Genomic DNA, 21572 nt, shown 5'->3' with positions numbered 1-21572 from the left:
CACACTTGCTCGCAAATATTTACGGATTTATCAATTCAAGTTAGTTTCTTCAAAGAGCAAGACTATATTGGATGACCTCTTTATGAGGTAAGCGATGTATAAAATTAACCCAGAAAATGCATGATGAAGTATTTGTGCAAAACATACAACATTGTGTGAGATGCAGTTGAAACATACTCAAAACATACTCATGGGAACTCTACAATGATCCATTATTTGCTTCAAAAATGATTCATATAGAAACCCCAACCATGATATTATTCAAGGTGAATTGCTATCATGGAAAAGACAATGAAGCTTTTACAAAAGCTCAGGGGGGAAATTATTTCATCACATCAGGGTTTGGGTATAAAAAGGTTTCCAGAAAAAATAAAATTCAAAGAGCTACAATTGGGAGCATTTTATGGACGTTTCAAACATCCAAGGCACAGGGCTGGTATAAGTGCTTCAGTGGAAACAACAAGACATGCACTGAATGAACAAGGACTTCATGGATGGACTCAAAATAACTCAGTTTTTGGCAAACATCAACTAGAATATGTCTAGAGGAATTTGGACGACAATACAGGGTTTGGAGAAATAGCTCTATTGACCAATGCAATCAAATTGGAATGACAATGTTTTTTCGTTTTAGAAAAAAGTATGCTCCACAAAGCAGTGGGTTGAATGATACTGCACATGTACATGTTTCAGAGACAGTTTTTCATTTGAACTTCAAAGTTATGTGAACTTCTGATTCAAATATGTATCAATGTATATCTTTTGGTTGTTTGATGTTTATTGTCATTCGATTTCATCCACATCACTAATGTCTTTGGAGGCGAGGGGGTTGGAATATTTTTGTTTGCAACTGTATGTGTATGTATGTAAAACCAGTTTGGTATTTTGTTGACATCATCGACCATTTAAGTGTGAAGTAAAATAATCAATTCAGCAATGCTGATGGTCTGACCGTGTGTCTAATGTGATGTATAATGAGACACACTTCTATTGTTCCTCCAGTGGAAGCAGTGAAAGGACAGAGTGTGGGAAACTACTGGACACTAACTCACAGACCCCTGTGGGACAATAGATCCAGACCTTTGCCCTGAGCAGAGAGACTTCAAAGAGACCCGAGATAACAAATTAGATCGCCATACCTGTTTAAAAAAAATTATTCAAACATAAGTTTGTGTCACATGATCAATATGATTATCAATAGATGTGAACATAACATCTTACTATCGGCGATCAAATCATGATTGTACTGGCATCTTACATTATACTTATACACAATAACTCATTCTGTCTTTGTTAATGAACTGTGTAACTATTTTTTGTCATCTGGTGTCATCATGTGAATTTTGTCACATGGAAACCTCTGGTAATATTATTTGAAAATATTTAAAGTTTGAATAGCTGATGCCCCCTCCCGCCCCCGTTTTCATTTACATTTACCTGAAAGTCTACATCCTTTGATATTTTAAATTAATTTTGTCATTTTTCATTTAGATTTGGCAAAGTGGAAAGTTCATGAGAGCAAACTAAAGTGTAATTAGCCTCCTCATCCAAATTTAGCAGACTATCCTCCAAAGAGGTTTGACACGTGCCAGGAATCAGCTGTCTCTTCATCCTACCATCACGTTAACTGAGGAAGGAACGGGAAAAAAAAGATACAAATATAAAATAATTTTAAAGTTTTGAAGTCACTCGGCAATGATCAATTGCAATACGCTAAAATATATTATTGTTCACGGGACACATTTTACCAAAAACTAAAACTTTACAGGTTCTCAGCCAATGGTGTTCTTTCCCTCCAGATGGCTGGTGATGCTGGACTCTGTTTCTACAACAACGCCCGCCCCGTGTCAGTCACAAAGGCGCTATTGAAAGCCCCTTAATTGTTCATTTACAATAGCATTCAAGGAGTCGTGTGGGAAAGTGAGACCAACTTTCTACTCACACTGTCTGCAGGATACACATCACGGGAATTCCAGCATCTGGACAGCTGCTGTCTGATTACACCTTTGTCAAATGTGCTTTGCACCACTCCAATACTCGATGGACATGTATTCTAATTAAGGTCATATGCTGAAATTATTTTCACTTAAAAATTCAAATGACTGACTATAAAAAAGGAACTTGACTCAAATCAGATAAAGAATGTATCTTATAACCATAGTTTATGTCAGAAATATGTCCTTAAGTTCTTTAGGAATTCACTATCGTCATAATTTTTACTTGGCAAAAGTTAATTTATCTTTTGTTTGTTTAACTCGTGTTGTGTGTTGTTTCTTTTTTTTTTCTTCCATTTCTACCATTTATTGTTGTTCCATTTTTCACCAAAATGATATCTTTTCCAAAATGTCCATGTCACAATATTATTTCTGGGGACAAAGTCATAAACTTTTATGACATTTAAGACCAAAATAACTCACTAAGGCCATATGGCCACTTTTTCTATCCAGATAATGTTCTTCCCCAACTCTGACCACCACCTGGTCCAACTGTTTCCAGGGAACTATCTTCATTTGACCTGTTGTGGCTCCACATATCTAATTGTCTCATCAAGGGCTCTAACTGGGTGATGCTGTGAAAAACTTCACTCAGCTCAAAACCCTCAGATTCGCATGGAGATGTGGGATTATAAATAGCAAGGATGAAGTCAGAGGAGATCGGATTCTCTCTTCAGAGACCTCGGCAGTACAGAGATCCAGCCATGGTTCCTACAATTACTGCAGCAGTGACCAATACTCAGAACCATCTGACACTGACCCACAAGGTAATTTAGGACACACTTTCAATAATTATTTAAGAAAAGGGTCTTCTTCAAGCACACCCTGTGCTGCAGAATAAGTCAAATGAGTTTGTTCTTCTTTCTGCACCGCAGAAAACCTCCGGTGGATAAGTTACGCCGAAGGAGAATCAACAGCAGCATTGAGCAGCTCAAATCTCTTCTGGGTCAAGACTTCCTCAATAAGCAGCCAGACTCCAAGCTGGAGAAAGCAGAACATCCTGGAGACGGCAGTTAGGTTTCTGATGCAGCTGCGGCAGAATAAAAAGCGTGAAAAACTAATGAAGAATTTCCAGAAACCGGAATCTTGTTCTGACAAGAACCTGAGCAAGGAGGACTTCTCTTCTCTGCTCACCACCACAAGAGAAGAATTCACTTAGTAGCACCCTCTGGAGGCCGTGGCAGACACATACAGACTAAAGTTACCACCACATTAACAATTATGACCATATTGGTTTTGGATAACTGTAACAATTTCTCTGAAATTCCATTGAGTACTTCTGTTTGTAAAGGAGGCACCTTTCTATATGCTTTAATGAAATGTAAACATGAAAGAAAAAACAAAACAAAGAATATATCTTTCAAGTTCAGATGGAGACCATTGATTCATTCATAGTAAATGAATTTATGTCTGAATTCATCTAAAAACATTTCTATGCCTTATTTTACACGATGTGTATGAATATTATATGATTACGCTAGTTTTCCTGGTGTAACTAATCTTTTTAATCAAAGATTATTTGTCCTTTATATGGAAATATTGTTAAAATGTACTAAACATTGAACATGTATTTAATCTCTTGGATTACTTAAATCTGATGTACTTTATCATCCAAATCCTGGTTTAAAGGATTTACTCATGACCAATATTATAATTGGTATAAAACAATGATATTTGCTACCATTTGATCACTATTAATGAGTGATAATCTCATTGCTGGTTTTTTTTCTGACATTTTATCTTTGTGTGGTTGCTTAAGATTATATTTCCGGAGTAACGTATCTACTTTTAAGAGAACAAAACTGTTTGAAAATGAGATAAACAAACTGTGAAACATTAATGCTGATTGAATTTTTATATCAAGAGAAAGATTTAGATTTATTTGTTCAGAGTAATGATGTGCTGAAAGGTCTGGTCTTTATTTTATGCCAGCTTTTGGAATTCTCGGTGCAAAACTGGAAGTCAGTTTGGGAAAAATGTAAAAGGACAATGAGTGCGGTATATTTAAATAGAGAAATCCTTTGTCTTTTATAAAGATAGTCATTCCTCTACTCTTTCTGAGTATATTGTGGCTTGCAGATTGTTACTTTGATTAATCATCAATTCATGTTAATGCTTTACACACTTTGTGTCTTCTAAATTTAAAAAAAGTACTAATATTAAATGGCTCTTTTTACATTTAGTTTTACTGATAATATCCATGAAGAGCCCAAATCGATTGAGAGGTTTGAATTATTTGAAAATACATCAAATATTTTGCTTGCAGCACCTAAAATGTGATGTATTTTTAATTTTTCTGTGCTCTGTGATATTAAAAAGAAGTTTGGGGGGTTGTTAGTTGAAACACCAAAAGAATACAAGAATACATAACTCTTACTGTGAAAGTTTTCCACAGTTTCTCAACAATTAAAATATAATATTCAGATTTATTGATGGTTAAATAATTGATTGTTGCCATTAGCGTTTACAAATTCAGATGTTATAATCTAATTTGACACTTGGGATGGTTCCAGATCTGAGCTGAAGGAGCTTAATATTCTACCATTTTGACGAAATACAAATAAACAAATAATACCTCATGTATAAATGTCTTTGGGTATTTTTCAGTTTCTCTGCAGTATCTTTAATGAAGCCCAATCCATCAATGCTGGTCAGTGTGATGTCATTTAGATAATAGGTGCTCCCTGGGCCTTGCCTGAAGCTGTTCAAACACCCCTCCCACATTAAGTACCTCTCACTGATGGAAAATAAAGCACACTTCTATTGTCCCTGCAGTGAAAACAGTGAAAGGACAAAGTGTGGAAATCTGGGAAAAACCGCTCACAGGCCCCATTGGGACAATAAACCAACACCTTTGCCTAAAGGGATGGCAATTGAAAGGGACATAGGCTCCATAAAAATTAAAGGTAGAATCTACCATCAACAACAAGGGTGGTTTCCACCATTCTTTGATTGACAATGTAAAATATTGGAAGTCGTCATTTAAAAAAACAGTTTTTCAATCTGTTGATAAATATGGATCAAAATAAAAAAAAAAAAGTCTGCTTCAGTATTTTCCACTTTTCATTTTACAGAAACTTTTAATATAAAAGTGGTCACATCCCTATGCTTAGATCTGGAACAGTATTTATGCATTTTCATCCAAAAATTTCACATATGACATATACATCCAACCCAGCGGTCCACTAATTCTCAAAAGATATGTGGCACATTTCAGAGAACAGATGCCTTTATCTCTGACCCCTAAGTGTAGTTGAAATTTAAATTGAATTTTAGTATGTACACAAAAATTAAGTGGGAAGATCACAGAATAAAGATGATAGAACAGTGGACAAATGGGTTTGCAAATTAATAAAAAAGACAAATTATTATATCTTTGAATTTCAAAAAGGGCCAGATTCAGCCACTGGCATTTTTTTCCTCCAGATGGCAGGTGACGTAAAGTTAGCACAACACTGTCAGCATCTGTCACTGGAGTTCCTTTGTGGTTCATTGACCAAAGTTTTCATTGATCAGTGTGGGAAACTGCAATCCAGCATCTACTCGCACTGCGACTCGTGTCCAGAGACAAACGTCTGGACAAGGATTACATCAGTATCTGAATGTCATTTATTAGTAAAGGACAAAAGTGCTCTTTTGCAGACTTGTACAGTTTTTAAAACAATGAAGAGATTCAAAAATTATAAACTTTCATAAAATCAACAATCAATCAAAAATTTTTGTTTTACGAATGGATGATGAACGTTAAGTTTATTTTCAAACATTAACAAGTCAGTTGAACAATTAATTATCATTCTTAAAATTCTATTTAAATTCAGTATTCTAATTTATTCAATTGTTATTTATAATTGATAAATTTCACCAATTCTTTTTCTTGTCACGTGTGATGAAATGCTACGTGTGCGCTCAAACTGCTTGACCCTGGCAGGTCTGCTCTCTACACCTCCACTTATTTCCCAGATTCAAACAGGGCTCAATGAGCCACCCTCCGCACATTGGTCCACCACCCGGTCCCCTGGGATCTAACTATTGACCCCAGGCAATGAAATCCCTCAACATTTTGTATCCTCTTTTGTCTGATCAAGCTCTTTGATTGGCTGAGACTGTGAGAAACTCAACTCAGACCAAGACCCACACATTCATATAGATATGCTGGACTATAAATACAAGGGATGAAGCCTGAAGATATTAGATTCACGAGACAAATTGATATGACAATATTTTCCAAAGCTTACCAAAGCTGAATTCTTTCAAACAATCCTGTTCTCTGATACACGATGTGCAAAAGTGTGGTTTTTTTTCCAGTTTTTAAATGTTTTCTTTTGTATTACTTTACTCTCTGGGGTAAAGATGTCTGGATGATGTGATGGAGCATCACAACGTTGTGCCTCAATCAAAAGAAACAGACTTTTGAGAGTTAAAGATGTGATACTGTATTTTTTTGTCCTTGTTGATTCTTGTTTGCTGTGATGAAGAGAAAAAAAACTCTTTTAAATTTCAAAAATAATTCCTCCTATATAACCACTGAAGAATAAAATAACTGAATATTGAAGTATTTACATGCATTTACCATTAAATGCACACAGCATTTTTATGTTCAAAACCTACTAAGCGCAAATCTAGTTCATTCACTCAGTTCGTTTGATAAGATACTTTTAATTTATTAATGTGAAGTCATTCAGCAGATCAAAACACCAATCAACCCTGTTTTATGGCAGTGTTAAAGTGAAATAGACCTGCAATGTGTCTCAATGTGTTAAAATTACCTGCTCACGTCCAAAAGTTGTAATGTCAGTCTTGCTTCACACACACCGTCTAGACAAAGTTAACAACGGCCAATAAGACACACTTCGATTGTTCTTTCCATTAAAGCAGTAAAAGGTCAGGGTGTGGGAACCAGGAGAGAAGTCTGTCACAGCAACAACTGTTTACTAGCTCAACAAATAAAAAAGTAAGCCTTTACAGAACGAAAAACGCTATTGGGTAATGTTGGTGACTTTTTTAGGATTCGTAGCCATAACTGTCTTGTTGGCTAATCTTGGTTAATTTTTGGTGCTAGTTCCTAGAAAACAAGGCATTTGCATATTTATCCATATAGAGAGCGTTAAATGTTAAAACTGAGGGAAAGAAATCCGTAGACTACATCACCACAAGATAATTTGATTTAAGCGGTAAAAATAAACCTCATCCACGAGGAAAGCAGAATTTAAATATGAATATATATATATATATATATATATACACACACACACACACACACACACACACACACACACACACACATATATATATATATATATATATATTTATATTTTAATCTGATTTAAAATCAGGGACTATTGTTTATAACAATTGAATTCACATATTAAACTTTAACAGCTGTGACCTTAAAAATTGATTACATGGTCACATTGTTTTGAATTATTCAGAAATTGATTGTATTTTAAGGGATGCTTTCCCACATTTACATGACATCAAAAGTCTATACAATAACTAATACTTTTCACAGATCTACTGAATCAGTTTTACAGTGGCAAACTTATCACACGAGGATAAATTCCAAATTTTGCGGTTAAAATTTTGTATAAAGCCACACTTAGTATTAACAAAATGAAAGGCTGCTATATTTTGTGGGGAAAAGAAAAATCCAATTTTCCCTGTCTCAGATACTTTCAGATATACTGTGGTATCCTGCTGCCAGATGCAGGTTTTTTTGCTGTATATTCCTGAAGAAATGTCAATATAGTGTGGCACGTGCCTTTTGTCTGCAGCTACACAGAAATGGGTGTAAAAGTGTGTGAAAACTCTCGAGACAAAGATCTGAGTGTGAATAATGTCACTCAACCAGTAGACCCCTAATACCCCAGGGGATTAGACATGTTTGGTCCCAAAATTCAAAAGTATATACATAAAAAAATCTTATTAGATAAATGCATGAAGGAAACAGAAAAGACCCAATTACATACATTAATAAAAAAATTGCAATATCTTTAACTGTTTTATTTTTCAGATCTGAGCTTCTAGATTTCTCCAATGTCGTCCCCCCCTTCCAGATGGAGTGTGACGTGCCGCCGTAACAATACAGTCAGCATCTGTCACTGGAGTCCGATTGTGGTTCGTTGACCACAGTTTACACTGATCAGTGTGGGAAAGTGACATCCACCCTCTACTCACACACAGGCACGTGTCCAAAGACTGTTACATCTCGAGAAAAGTCACTGCGGTGTCTGCAAATCTCACAGATTTTTAAAAATCTCTTTTAGATAATTTATAAAATATGTAGTTTAAATATATATCTTAATGTATATACGCGTGTGAATACAGATTTTGTGTGTGTGTGTGCGTGTGTGCATGTGTGTGTGTGTGTGTGTGCATGTGTGTCTGTGTGTGTGTGTGTGTGATGAGAATCTGGGCGTGTGTTCAGTCAAACTACTTGATCCCGGCACCACCTGGTCTAACTATTGTCCCCCAGGCAATAAAAACCCTCAACATGTTGTATCCTCTTTTGTCTCAGCAAGCACTCTGATTGGTTGAGACTGTGAGAAACTCTACTTCGACCAAGACCCACACACTCGCATGGAGATGTGGGACTATAAATAGGAGCGATGAGCCAGAACAGATCACATCCTCTCTTCAGAGTCCTCTGCTGCACAGAGATCCAGCCATGGCTCCTACAATCACTGCACCAACTATCAATTCTCAGGAACATCTGACACTGACCCACAAGGTAAAATGATGATACTTGTACACTTACAATTAATGCTCATTTTGTGTTGTCTCTATCACAAGGTACTTAGGATACATTTCCAGTCATTGCTTCATAAAGGGGGATGACTTTTTCGTCCAAACACTGTGCTGCAGAATAAGTTAACTAATGAGTTTGTTTTTATTTCTGCAGCTCAGAAAGCCTCAGGTAGAGAAGCTACGGCGAGAGAGAATCAACAGCAGCATCGAGCAGCTCAAGTCTCTCCTGGGTCCAGAGTTCTTTAAACAGCAGCCCGACTCTAAGCTGGAGAAAGCTGACATCCTGGAGATGACAGTTTGCTTCCTGGTGCAGCTCCAGCAGAATCGACAGCAAGCAATGCTGATGCACAACTTACACAAGCCGGAGGCTTCCTGTAGTAAGATGCTGAGAGAGGGTGACTTCTCTCCTCTGAGTTCTGCAGTGACAGCCCAGACCGGCATCACCAAAGGGAAGGATTCGGTTAACAGCGCTCCCTGGAGGCCGTGGTAGACCCATATAGATTGAAGTCTCCACCAGATGAACTAATATTACCATATTGGTTGAAGATTGAGTGACAGAATTATTTGAATTTTTATAGACAGTTCATCTGAAATTTATATTTCAGATCTTTTTTTTTTAACTTTTCTACTTTTCCAATGGAAAACCCTTTTTCATTTTGAAAAAGGCATTGTCTGTAATGCATGAAATATGCTTGTATTTGTAAATTATTTTAATTCCTCCTCATTCATTCATTGTTGTATGTACTTACATGTTTTCTTATTTTTTCAGTTTTGTTCTGGAGTTTTTATACTTTGTCATTATGTTGTGAAGTTATTATTCTGATCTGTTTTAAGGTCATTCTCTTGATGTTTTGCTTTTGATTAGCAAATAATTGTCTTCAAAAATACAGACTATGGCTGTTCTTAACTTGTCTTTTATAAAGACAGCTGCTACTTTACTTTGTGTGTGTGCTGCTACTTCTGTCTGGAACATCACCGTGTTCTTCTAATCATAATAATAACAATACATTTGATTTCTAAATTCCTTGAATGGTGTTTGACTGGCAATCACTGCATCTTAAAGTATTGAACTTAATCAATACTGGCTCTGTTGGGTATTTGCATTTTCATACTTGATACAACTTTCATTGAGTAAGTTTAATATGCGCAGAGTCAGATGGGAATTCTCAGGAGATGACAAACCTGACTGACCTTCCCTCCATTGTTTTTATGACATTTCTTACTAAATATTTAATGATTCATGGCCAATTTCATTTCCGTTTTTTTTTTTTTTTTGAGACTTTGACCATGAGAAAAAAGTGCTTCAGACTATTTTTGCTCCCATAATCTAGCGGTTTAGGTATTTTTAAGTCTGTGACACTAATGCCATTTTCCATCATTTATTCATTGTAAATACATCATGGGATATTATGAGTATATACCTCCTGTCAGGATTAACTCTCAGAAATCAGATTATCAGACTTGCATCCGCCACTCTTGTATGTTTTGTGAGATAGGGATTTCATAGATATTTTTGATGGTGAAGTTGTCGTTGACCTACTTATTTCAAGGCTTTTAATTATAATGACAAAAGATACAAAATATTAAGTTGAAAAAAGGGTGTAAAACAGAGTGAGGATCTCCATTAGTATGTGTACCATAACACAAGCAAGGGGTGAGTTTTGTCACATTTACAGCTTTTGACACATAACCACTTCTAATCCTTAACAATGTAAATGGGAGTTAGGAATAGCCAGAACCACATGCTGAGAATCGACTATGCCTTCAATATGTTCCATGCAAAAACAGAGCACATATCATTATTACATTTTAATAAATCCATACTGTGGGTGGCCTCTGGGTTGAATGAATTAAAAACTGTGAGATATAGACCAAGGAACAGTGGTCAGGATTTTCAGTTACGTCTGTGTTGTGTTGTAATATGTCGGTGTCAAAGCCATGAAAAAAGCTAGATAAAAAAAATATCAAAGTTAATTCTTGTCCAAATCTTGTCATGGCAACAGGACTTGAAGACGTTTCACCCCACATCTAAGAGGCCTCTACAGTTCTTTGTCTCCAAGTTAGTTGGTTAATCCAGCAAGTCACTTAGCAGCAAACCCTGGATTAAATTAATTGAACAGGTAAATCATGTCATGACTTCAACCCAATTTATATTCTGCCCAATTATCTTACAAACCTCAAGACAATCATAGTTCCCTTCTTTGTGTTTGCTGAAGACCCTATACAAGCAGCCCCTTGGTCCTTAAACAGCTGACAATCCACCAAGGTAACCGTTAGGCGCCGCCACAACACAGGACAATTCGATGAGTCTTATTGTCAATGAGACCAGACAACTTATACCTGCTTTATGGAGTTCTTTTAAAAGGAGCCAAACAGGTGAAATGTTTCAGCAAAACACAGGACAGGTGTGGACAGTCTGTGGCAGGCGAGTGACACATGACACATTATTTCTGAACATTGGATTCAGAAGACAGGGTGCCAAACTTAAATCAAACATTGACCTCATTTTGCCAAGGTGAGAGTAGGAAATTGTACAATCATAAGTTTTCTTTTGTCTAGCGTTTAACAAACCAAAAAAATGACAGATGGAAATCATCCTTTCCTTAATTTAAACTTGAAAAACTTTGATTTGACCCCCATTAACAACTGTGACATACTTATTTCTAAATACAACTGGATTCTGTTTCAAAATGCAGGTGCGCCTCACCTGGTGGTCCCCATGAGGAGTTGGTACTCTGAAAATGGCAAATGAATAAAACTGATACCCTTGAAGTTAACCTCAAAATATTTTTATGACTGTATTTCAATCTGTTGGTGGGTTTTTGCGTCTTCATAATGATTGAATGATTGTGAATAAATGGGTATGTATTCTATCTGTGTCCATCTGTCTGTGAAGCAGCTCAGATTTCTTGGCCTCTCCTCCTCTGGATTCCCACAGCTCCCAACACAAGCCTGTGCGTGCCCCGGTCACATGCCCTCCCCGCTGCCAAGAGCTGGGACCCATGGCAGCACAAGGCTTCCCACACTTGTGTATGCAGCCTGCTCACACACACACAATAGAAGTGTGTCTCCTTGCACAAAGCCCAGGCGCCGTTCTCAGACCGAAGGGGACAGAAGGCCACTTCACAGATAAACCATCTGCTTTACCCTCGATTTACTGCTGAGAAACCCGGGCTGGAGAAACGCATCATCACAACTATATCAGAGGGTTTATGGTTATCTATGACAGACTTTATCATTTAATCCTTTCAATCATAGTCTCAAAATTTGATTTTACTGAATTAAAACACCTTTCACATCACTCCAATTAGAATGATAACAATGAGGGTGTTTGTGATTAATTTATAGTTAATTTGTCTTTGAAATTAAAAAATGCAGAATACATTTTCTTGATTGGACTCAAAACATCTCAATGCTGTAATGTCATCTGAGGTTTTAGATAATGTCAATATATTTAGATATATTTACATGAATATATAAAAAATGCTTTCGGGTCGTGTCAACCTCAGGAAGAGTATTTTCCCACTGACCCCTGTGATCTGTAGCCTACAGATAAAGCATCCCACCTGTTCTGGTTGACATCCATTAAATTCATTCTATTGTTGAGGGCTCTGTGCCTCCTGATTGGCCGAGCGGCCTTGACAGTGAGCAGAGCAGGCTGCATAAATGCAGAACAGAAACGCAGATGTAAACAGAGGCGATCACATCCTTTCTCCTTTGCAGCAGCAGTAGCCACCACCATCTGAAAGACAAAAACATGGCTCCGTACTCAGACCTCAATCTGCAGGATAGTGTGAAGGAGCAGCTCTTCAGGTATGTTCATATTTCATATAAATCAATATGTTGTCATATTGACAATTCTGTTTATATCTGTGAAAGCAATCATAGCTGCAATCAAGAGCATGGTTGTATAAGACATTATACATAAATCATGAATTCTATAGAAGAAAGGGTAAACTACATAGTGCAACATTTCCTATATCTATAAGGATGAGCTGTATTAGATCTCAAATCAAACACATTGAATTCTAACTGTGTGAGGTCTTCATCATGACCATGTTGCTAAAAGTATGCATTGCGTTCCTCAGATGTAAACTCCATATGTTGGAGAGGAAGTGCGGCAACAGCGTGGAGAAGCTAAAGGCTCTGATCGAAGAACACATGCAGAATGGGATCCCTGCTTTCGACATCCTGGAGAAAACCAAGTCCTTCCTCGCCTTGAGAAAAGCTCTGCTGTCACACAACGGCTACTCTAAATATACACGGGACATCTTACGCCTGTTTTCTGACGCAGAGGAGGACGTAGCTCCGCTGTTCTGTTGAAGACAAACGGGAAGAGACTCGAAAAAAAATCACAGGAGCTCCAGTAAAGTGGCTGCAGTTTGCTGAAATGGATGTTTTGATGTTGATCTGCATCGATTGTTTTTTTATATGTCCTTAAAATATACTAGTTGGAGATTATTTGCATTATGGCAAACAGATCTTCTGAGATGAATGAGGCCTATAACTGTTGTTGAATCATTTTGTGAAAAAGTATTTCCTCACTTGATATATCATGGTGCCATTTGCCAAGAAAAGAGATCCAAATCTGGATTTATTGCAGAGGCATCATTGATTAACATGTTATAACATGTAATGCCTTCTATTCCGTTTCGGATTACGGCCCTTTAGTTAACATTTTTTCAGCACAAGATGAAAAATATAGATTCAGTCCCTTGACTGCAATTTTATTTGATTTCATTTTATTTTTTAATTGACTGATTTACAATGAAATCAGTTTCAAAAACCATATCAATCAATATGAACTCATTCTGCCAGTACAAATGTGGACTAATATCGTGTGACTACATTTGCATGCAACAACTTATTGCCTTGTTTCAAGGTATCTTTTCTTTAACCTACAGACTTTTCTTCTGAAAAGGGATTTGTTATTGTTTTTTATATGCTTTGTACGCATATGTTGGTTTTTGCTGTATTATGTTACCAAAGTGGATTCAATTGTGGTTTGGCGTTGGAGATTTTGAAAAGCTCAAAATAAATGTCTGAGAGATGCATATATTCTTCAAGTCACTTCTTTTTCATATTTTTTTACTTCGACAATAGATTGAAATGAACAATCAAACAAGAAAAGCCATCAAATTTAAAAGGAATGGAGCAAGTAGTTACCTTTAAATCATCAAGAAACTAAAAATAAAAAGATATTACCTGAAAATCATTAGTGAAATTACTGCTAAGAAAAGATCAAAATGATTTTTGCAAAAAAAATCATTAGGAATGTTCCCAAAATAGTTTATCAGCAAAACAAAGCTGTGGTTGTAAAATGATGAAAATGAAAGCACAGACAGTCACACACAAAATCAATTCTGTCATACTTTAAATATTGAAATGCAAAATGTGACCATGTTCCAAGAATATGAAGCTTCACATGACGATCACAATATTGTTTGACAGTACCCAACCTTGCAATACACTCAACCTTGAAAAGCTGTATTATTTCTGATGACATGATCAGATTATGTCAAGGTTAACAAATCACACAGTTGTATCAATAGATATATGAATATAGATTTGAAAATAGTGAGCCTTTTTAAAATATAAGTGATGAACTTGAAAAACACATTACTGTTCAAATGCGTTACTACAAGTTTTGAGTCCCACTTAAAATAAAAGTATTCAAAGTAAAAGAAATCATTGTACAACAAATGTCTCTTTTGTTTTTGATTATCTCTATTTGACAGCTTTTCTTTCCTCACACCCTTGTTTGTGTGTGTGTGTGTGTGTGTGTGTGTGTGTGTGTCAGTAGTACTGTAATTAGAATGTGGCCCCTCTTCCTATGTGCTGTCCATTGCATCCAGTCTATATGGACATCATGTAAGATATATATTATAGTTGTTGGAAATTTAGTAATACACACAAGACAAGAAATCTGTTGTTTTTTCTGATTGTTTTAATGCGAATCACTTGGCTTGAAGCGATACATTCATTTCAAAACTAAAAGTCCTTCACGGAAGGTTTTAGTGCCATTACTCACAGAGTAATACACCTGCACATTTGTCTCACACAGTCTCTGCTTATAACATAGACTTATTAAATAAGAATTTCAACAATATTGTGTGACTTAAACACATAAATCTTTTCAACGTGAATAACAGCGTCCCGTAAAACTGAGAAATAATCGCGAAAAATAAACACATTCCCATTCGGAATAATGATCATAATGACGTGTCTTGCCCTTTAAAAATACAGAACATGACCTGCAAATATTGCAGCAACATTCATCCAACAGTCTTTACAAAAGGCAATAAATGTGAGCTCAACTTTCTGGGTTCAATATTAATTTTCTACCATGGTCGCCACACTAAGATCTTCTCTTTGGTGATATTGGTCTGGACTTTAGAGCTCAGAGGAGAGAAGTCATCCTCTCTCTCGTTCGAATCGTTGGAAGACCTCAGCTTGTGGAAGTTCTTCATCAGTGTTCTCTGCGACTGTATCTTCACCTCTTTCTTGGACAGGAAGTGTTCCACCTCTTGGACACACCTGGAGTAACCCTGATTGACAGACACAGCTGGATGCTGATGTTGCAGTCGTCTCAGGAAGCAAACTGTCATCTCTAGGATGTCTGCTTTCTCCAGTTTGGAGTCAGGCTGCTGTTTGAGGAACTCTGGACCCAGGAGAGACTTGAGCTGCTCGATGCTGCTGTTGATTCTCTCTCTGCGTAACTTCTCTACCAGAGGCTTTCTGAGCTGCAGAAATAAGAGCAAAACTCATGAGTTAACTTATTCTGCAGGAAAATACCAACATGAAAAAAAAGACAACACAAAATGAGTATCAATTGTAAGTGTACAAGTATCATAATTTTACCTTGTGGGTCAGTGTCAGATGGTCCTGAGAATTGGTCATTGCCACAGTGATTGTTGGAGCCATGGCTGGGTCTTGACGCTTCAGAGGTCTCTTTAGATAGAATCTGACCTCCACTGGCTTCAAACCTCCTATTTATAGTCCCGCATCTCCATATGAATGTGTGGGTCTTGGTCTGAGTGGAGTTTCTCACAGTCTCGACCAATCAGAGAGCTTGGTAGAACAGAAAGGGATGTAACGTGCTCAATGGTGTTATTGCCTAGGGGGACAATAGTTAGATCACAGGGGACCAGGTGGAGGGTGGGGGAATGACTCTGTGAATCTGGGAAAGTGGTGACCCTGTAAAGATCAGATCTGCTGCCTGATGCTGATCAATGATATTGACTGAACACACATCATTTCATCGCATGTGTAGGTGTTGGCTTCCAACACTTTGAGTTATTATCAAACACAAAATATATATTCATGTATGGTGATAAACCAAAGCTTGACAATCAAAAGTGTTAACTAGGCAAAATAGTAATGGATTGAACAAAGAAACGATCACAGTAATGTCAGAGGAAGTACAATGACCCTGGATGCAAGAAAATGTTTTTGATTTGTTTATATATTGAATATCAACATCAATGTGAAATTAGATCGATGACTGAGGATGTTTAAAACAGACTCAAATATTTTATGTATGTATTTATTATGAGGTTCATGCTCTATCCATCTATCCACTATCTGCTTATGCTGCACTCCAGGTCGCGGTGGGTGCTGGAGCCTATCCCAGCTGTCATCGGGCGAGATGTAGGGTACACCCTGGACTGGTTGCCAGTGGATCGCAGAGTCACATTTATAGACAGAAAACCATTCTCTCACGTATTCGGGGCAATTCTTCCATTTTTTTCCAATTAACCTGCTGTGGGAGAAAACTGGAAAACCCGGAGGAAACCCCCGCAGACACGGGGAGGACATGCAAACTCAAATGTATGTCAGAAAGGTCCCCTTGTTGGAATCCTTCGTGCTATGAGGCCAAAGAGCTAACAAGTGCACCAATATGATATTGACAGTTTTAAATTGGGAATATATTGGTACCATTTTGCAGAATAATTTTTTTCAATCTTTTTTTTTTTATTTATCGTGTTATCTCTTTTTCAATTCATCAGTTTCATTATTTCTTTGTAATTTTTATGTTTGCTGTTTTAGTTTTCAAGCAAAGTTTTTATAACTGAATCAATTGAGATTGTTATATCATCATTGAGGAATTCATCTATTTTTCATTTCCCCTAGCCAACTGTTCTTATTGTCTAGAAAGGTAAATATGAAATTCAAGATTCAGTACTGTTTTATCATGTCATATGAAGGTTATTAAATTATGAAAATAAAATAAAAATCAACTTCCCTCATGTTAATAACCATCTCTCCAGGCACATGTGCACTGTGACATAATTTTCAACTTTTCAACAGTTCATCAAGATGAAAACAGGATTAATTCACAAATAAATGTCTTTCATCCAGCCCACAAAGATAGACATATAGGCTGGAATGTGGAAGAACATTATGAATCCAAAGGAGGGGAAAAATATCTCATGAATGCCCATTAATCCTTAGCTTGTCTGCATTCCTCATTGGACATTTCACAAAGGCCTGGTAATGACAAATCTTGATGACAAGAATTTCCATTCAGAAGCAGTGAGACAAAAGTCGTAAACTGACTCCATAATTAATGTGATGTGCAACCAGACACACTTCTTTTGTTCCTGCAGGCAGTGAATGGACAGAGTGTGGGAAAGCAGGGAAAACTCACTCACAGAGCAGAGAGATAATGGATGCCGACCAGACCAAGATGTCTCAGACAGAGAGGGGGGAGGAATTCCAGGCTACTGAATTTTAAATGTCCACATCCCTTTTTTACTAAAACTTAGGTTTGCTTTTTTAGATTGTCATATTTAGTTTTGTCTAAGTAAGCAAATCAAAAGCAATTTTAAATACGATCTTTCTGGAGTATGGGGTTAGGTTTTATATATTATGCAAGTAAAAGAGCAGAACGTAATAGTATAGGCGATTCCTTCGATTGCAAAGGAATCCAATAGATGAAGGTCTCTCCACCTTTCATTATAAATATACCTAAATACCAAATGTACAAGTTTTTCTTGATTAAGTAGCTTCTCTTCAATTTGAGGGACATTCCTTGCCAATTTATGTAACTTTTTGCACATGTTTACACTATTTTTTTGGAAGATTTTTGCATACTTTCTTGCTTATTTCACACATAATTTTAATAATTACTCAATAAAAATGGATGTCATATTGTTTTTGATTTTGGAGATAAAGTTTTTAAAACAGATTGGTTAAATACACCTGCATTACATTGTTGTCAGCACAGGTAATGTGTCTGCGCATATAAAGCTTCACCTGTGAGAAAATAAACACAGTTTATGCTTTGTTTGTATTTCATCAAGGCATGCAATTTTGTGTGGCTGCAATGGTTTCCATGTTTGATAACATAACGTTCGATGTAACAAATATCCTTGTACCCCAAACTATTTCATACAATCGCCAAAAGCAGGAGCAGTAGAAGTGGAGAATTCTTTTTATTTGTTCATGCTCGATTTGAAATTTTATGTTGTTTTCATTTTAGACACCTTGAGACATCAATACATTCAATGTTTGATAAATGTTAATGTGATCCCCAACCCCCCCAAAAAAATCATATGATGTTCTTTTATATAGTCAAACATTCAATATTTCAAACACAACAAAAACGAAAAAACAAATGCCATCAATTGCAAAAACACATAATCTGAGCCAGTTTTTAACTGGCATCTCAAATCAAAACATTTCCGTCTATTCCCCTTGCTCTCTTCTCGTAATTGAGGTGAGTGTCTAAACAACAAACTTTATCATTGGGGGTCTGGGGACATACCCGAGGGAAAATTAGCATTTAACAAGGCACATGTCTATTGTCGGGTTGGGGGCAGCTCAATGGGCCAAGTGTGGGAAAGCTGCGAGAGCAGAGTCACAGTTCAGTGTGATTAGCATCCTCAACCCAGCCGGCACCTGATGGCTCTCTGGGGGTTGAGTTGGCGGAGGGAACTGGCACACTTCAGAGGGAGAGAGTCTTTCCAACGACTGTCAACATCTTTCCCCTTTCATTTACAAGGTGGTCGTTTCAGTTCAAGCACTTTTGTCTGTTTTTATTAGTGGATGCCAAAGTTCCACGATGATATTGGCCTTATATAGATGGAGGTGCAGTAACTCTAGTTTTTCTTTACGTTGAAAGCCCTCATGCAAGGTTCATTAATGATAATCATCCTAAAAAAAAAAAAAATCTATGAAAAGAGACCATCTTAACATGGAGTCTGACCCCAGACAATAGTTTTATTTTTACATGCCTTGACCATTTTCTCACTCTACTTTGCTCACCTGCCCTCAGATTTGGGCATAATCTATTTTATAAGTTCCAGAACATAGCTTATATGTAAGTAAACTGTAGCCTGTACAAAAAAGCTCACATTCACGTGAGAAAGCACATCAGCTCAATTGAGGTTCACAGCTGCTCACAATGTGAGAGGGCAGTGTTCAATTAATGTATTGACTTCAGCATAATCGCTAAATAGATCAACTGATTAGAATAAAAAAGAATAAAAATATGATTAGAATGTAACTAAAATAACAACAGCGGCAATAGTAGTAACATGTTTATGTTGTTAAAATCTTAAAAAAAAACATGTTAAAAAATTACTGTATTATTATGGTTTGACTTATTTTGCATTGTTTAAATTTAACATCCACTCAGTTATTTATTTGTGTCTATTTTCTGCATAAACAAGATAAAACTGAATTTAATTGTTATTTCCCTAGTATTTCTAAACTTGTCAAAGCAGTTGTCATAGTATGAACATTGAAATGACAGCACAAATTCAGCAACAGTCCAGAGCATTTAAGATGGTTTTAGCGTGTGAGACAATCTCCTTATTCACGGGTGACGAGATGATGAGCGTGTGCTCTGTCAAAGTCATTGATCCCAACATCAGGCTACAGATCTGATCTCTACAGGGTCACCACTTTCCCAGATTCACACAGAGCTCCATCTAAATCTCTCTCTACCACCTGGTCCTTGGAGATTTACCTATTGTCCCTGGGGCAATAACAGTATTAAGCGTGCTGCATCCTCTTTTGTCTCATCATGCTCTCTGATTGGTTGAGACTGTGAGAAACTCCACTCAGACCAAGACCCACACATTCACATGGAGATGTGGGACTATAAATAGGAGGTTTGAAGCCAACAGAGATCAGATTCTCTCAAAAGAGACCTCTGAAGCAGCAAGACCCAGTCATGGCTCCGACAATCACTGCGGCAATGACCAATTCTCAGGACCATCTGACAATGACCCATAAGGTAAAATTATGATACTTGTACACTTACAATTGATACTCATTTTGTGTTGTCTTTTTCCATGGTGATATTTTCCTGCAGAATAAGTTAACTCATGAGTTTTGTTCTTATTTCTGCAGCTCAGAAAGCCTCTGGTAGAGAAGTTACGCAGAGAGAGAATCAACAGCAGCATTGAGCAGCTCAAGTCTCTCCTGGGTCCAGAGTTCCTCAAACAGCAGCCTGACTCCAAACTGGAGAAAGCAGACATCCTGGAGATGACAGTTTGCTTCTTGAGACGACTGCAACATCACCATCCAGCTGCATCTCTCAAGCAAGGTTACTCCAGGTGTGTCCAAGAGGTGGAACACTTCCTGTCCAAGGAGGAGGTGAAGACACAGTCTCAAGCAAGACTGATGAAGAGCCTCGACGAGCTGCCGTCTTCCACTGATAAGAACAAGAGAGAGGATGACTTCTCTTCTCTGAGCTCTCCGGTCCATGCCTGCATCATCAAAGAGGAGAGACAGGTTAACAGTGTCCTCTGGAGGCCATGGTAGACACTTACAGACTGAAGTCACTGCCAGAAAAACAGACATGATCATATTGGTCAAAGATTGCCGGTCACATTTCTTAAACATGAACCTATTCTTCTGTACATACGGAATTTGGGCTTTGGATATTTTTGTCCAGCTGCTTAAGTTGTGGTTTTCTATGAAAATGATATATATTTTTATCTATGGTTCAAGATTATTAAGTCTTTTTGGACTCTGATATTGATTTCCGTGTGAAAGCATTGTGTTTTTCAAAAGAAAGTAAACTATCATTTAATATTTAATAGAAAATATGAGAAGCTGCTATGTATTCCCATGTACACGTTTCATGCTGAAAACTTTGCTTTGTTTACCCATACTGGGTTTTTTGATTCTGTCAAATTTGTTGCTGTGCCATCATAGCACCTTATATACTTTGAAACTTGTTTTTTTCAATTATGAGGGGAATTTGTTCTTTTTTTTTCTCACATTTTAATCATCATTTGCCTTTTTTCAAGATTGAATTTTTTACCTACTCTATGAGTAGCACGGCAGATATGACTTTTTGCTGTCATGTGTGATGTCTATTTTAAGATAAAATCCAAATTATTTATGATGAATAAAAATATTATACCGTCTTGAATTATGCAGTTTCATTCCTGATGCAAATGAGAAAAAATCAGCATCTGTATTTCTTATAATAAATGACATAAGCACTAGTATATCATGGTTCATACAGAGTGCAACTATTTTGATCCCTTGCAGCAATATTTTCCCTTAATTCCCTTCGGTAAGAAAATAGTAAAGTCATTTATGATCCTTTTTTACTGGGGTGTATCAGAGATTAGTATAAAGCAACAGGAAAAGCTATTTTCACTGAACACTGAATCCTCATTAATTAGGTGGTTTCAGTTAGTTCTTTTTTTAAGCATTGAATCATTATTAATTAGTTTGTACCAGAACATTTTACCATAAAAGGTTTACTCATAATTCTGTATTTTTTTGTTTCTGTTCTTCTACATTTTGATTTTGGGGGGCAGTGCTTTGGCCTCTCAGCACGAAGAGCTCTGGTTCGATTCCAACAAG

The 21572-nt window shown here is 36.9% G+C and overlaps 4 protein-coding genes across 4 annotated transcripts; 3 read left to right on the top strand and 1 right to left on the bottom strand.

Annotated features, from left to right (window-relative positions):
- The first annotated feature begins 8633 nt into the window (after positions 1 to 8633).
- On the top strand, positions 8634 to 10186 carry LOC147232874 (transcription factor HES-5-like). The gene is made up of 2 exons (XM_086148864.1): positions 8634 to 8721; positions 8893 to 10186. The coding sequence occupies exons 1-2, from the start codon at positions 8659 to 8661 to the stop codon at positions 9226 to 9228; spliced, it is 399 nt and encodes a 132-aa protein (XP_086004990.1). The 5' UTR covers positions 8634 to 8658; the 3' UTR covers positions 9229 to 10186.
- Positions 10187 to 12433: 2247 nt separating this feature from the next.
- LOC147232873 (uncharacterized) lies at positions 12434 to 13779 on the top strand. The gene is made up of 2 exons (XM_086148863.1): positions 12434 to 12551; positions 12827 to 13779. The coding sequence occupies exons 1-2, from the start codon at positions 12496 to 12498 to the stop codon at positions 13059 to 13061; spliced, it is 291 nt and encodes a 96-aa protein (XP_086004989.1). The 5' UTR covers positions 12434 to 12495; the 3' UTR covers positions 13062 to 13779.
- An 896-nt stretch (positions 13780 to 14675) lies between these two features.
- On the bottom strand, positions 14676 to 15686 carry LOC147232872 (transcription factor HES-5-like). Its single transcript, XM_086148860.1, has 2 exons — positions 15600 to 15686; positions 14676 to 15481 (listed from the first exon to the last, which is right to left on the bottom strand). The coding sequence occupies exons 1-2, from the start codon at positions 15660 to 15662 to the stop codon at positions 15080 to 15082; spliced, it is 465 nt and encodes a 154-aa protein (XP_086004986.1). The 5' UTR covers positions 15663 to 15686; the 3' UTR covers positions 14676 to 15079.
- Positions 15687 to 19895: 4209 nt separating this feature from the next.
- On the top strand, positions 19896 to 21116 carry LOC147232871 (transcription factor HES-5-like). Its single transcript, XM_086148859.1, has 2 exons — positions 19896 to 19983; positions 20100 to 21116. Exons 1-2 carry the CDS (start codon positions 19921 to 19923, stop codon positions 20511 to 20513), a joined length of 477 nt encoding a protein of 158 aa, XP_086004985.1. The 5' UTR covers positions 19896 to 19920; the 3' UTR covers positions 20514 to 21116.
- The last annotated feature ends 456 nt before the right edge of the window (positions 21117 to 21572 follow it).

Source organism: Fistularia commersonii, chromosome 7 (assembly GCF_037954325.1).
Source record: "Fistularia commersonii isolate RoL2024-O1a breed Wild chromosome 7, RoL_Fcom_v1.0, whole genome shotgun sequence".
NCBI lineage: Eukaryota > Metazoa > Chordata > Actinopteri > Syngnathiformes > Fistulariidae > Fistularia > Fistularia commersonii.
The sequence above is the reverse complement of the archived record's forward strand: the minus strand, read 5'-3'. Positions and strand labels throughout refer to the sequence as shown.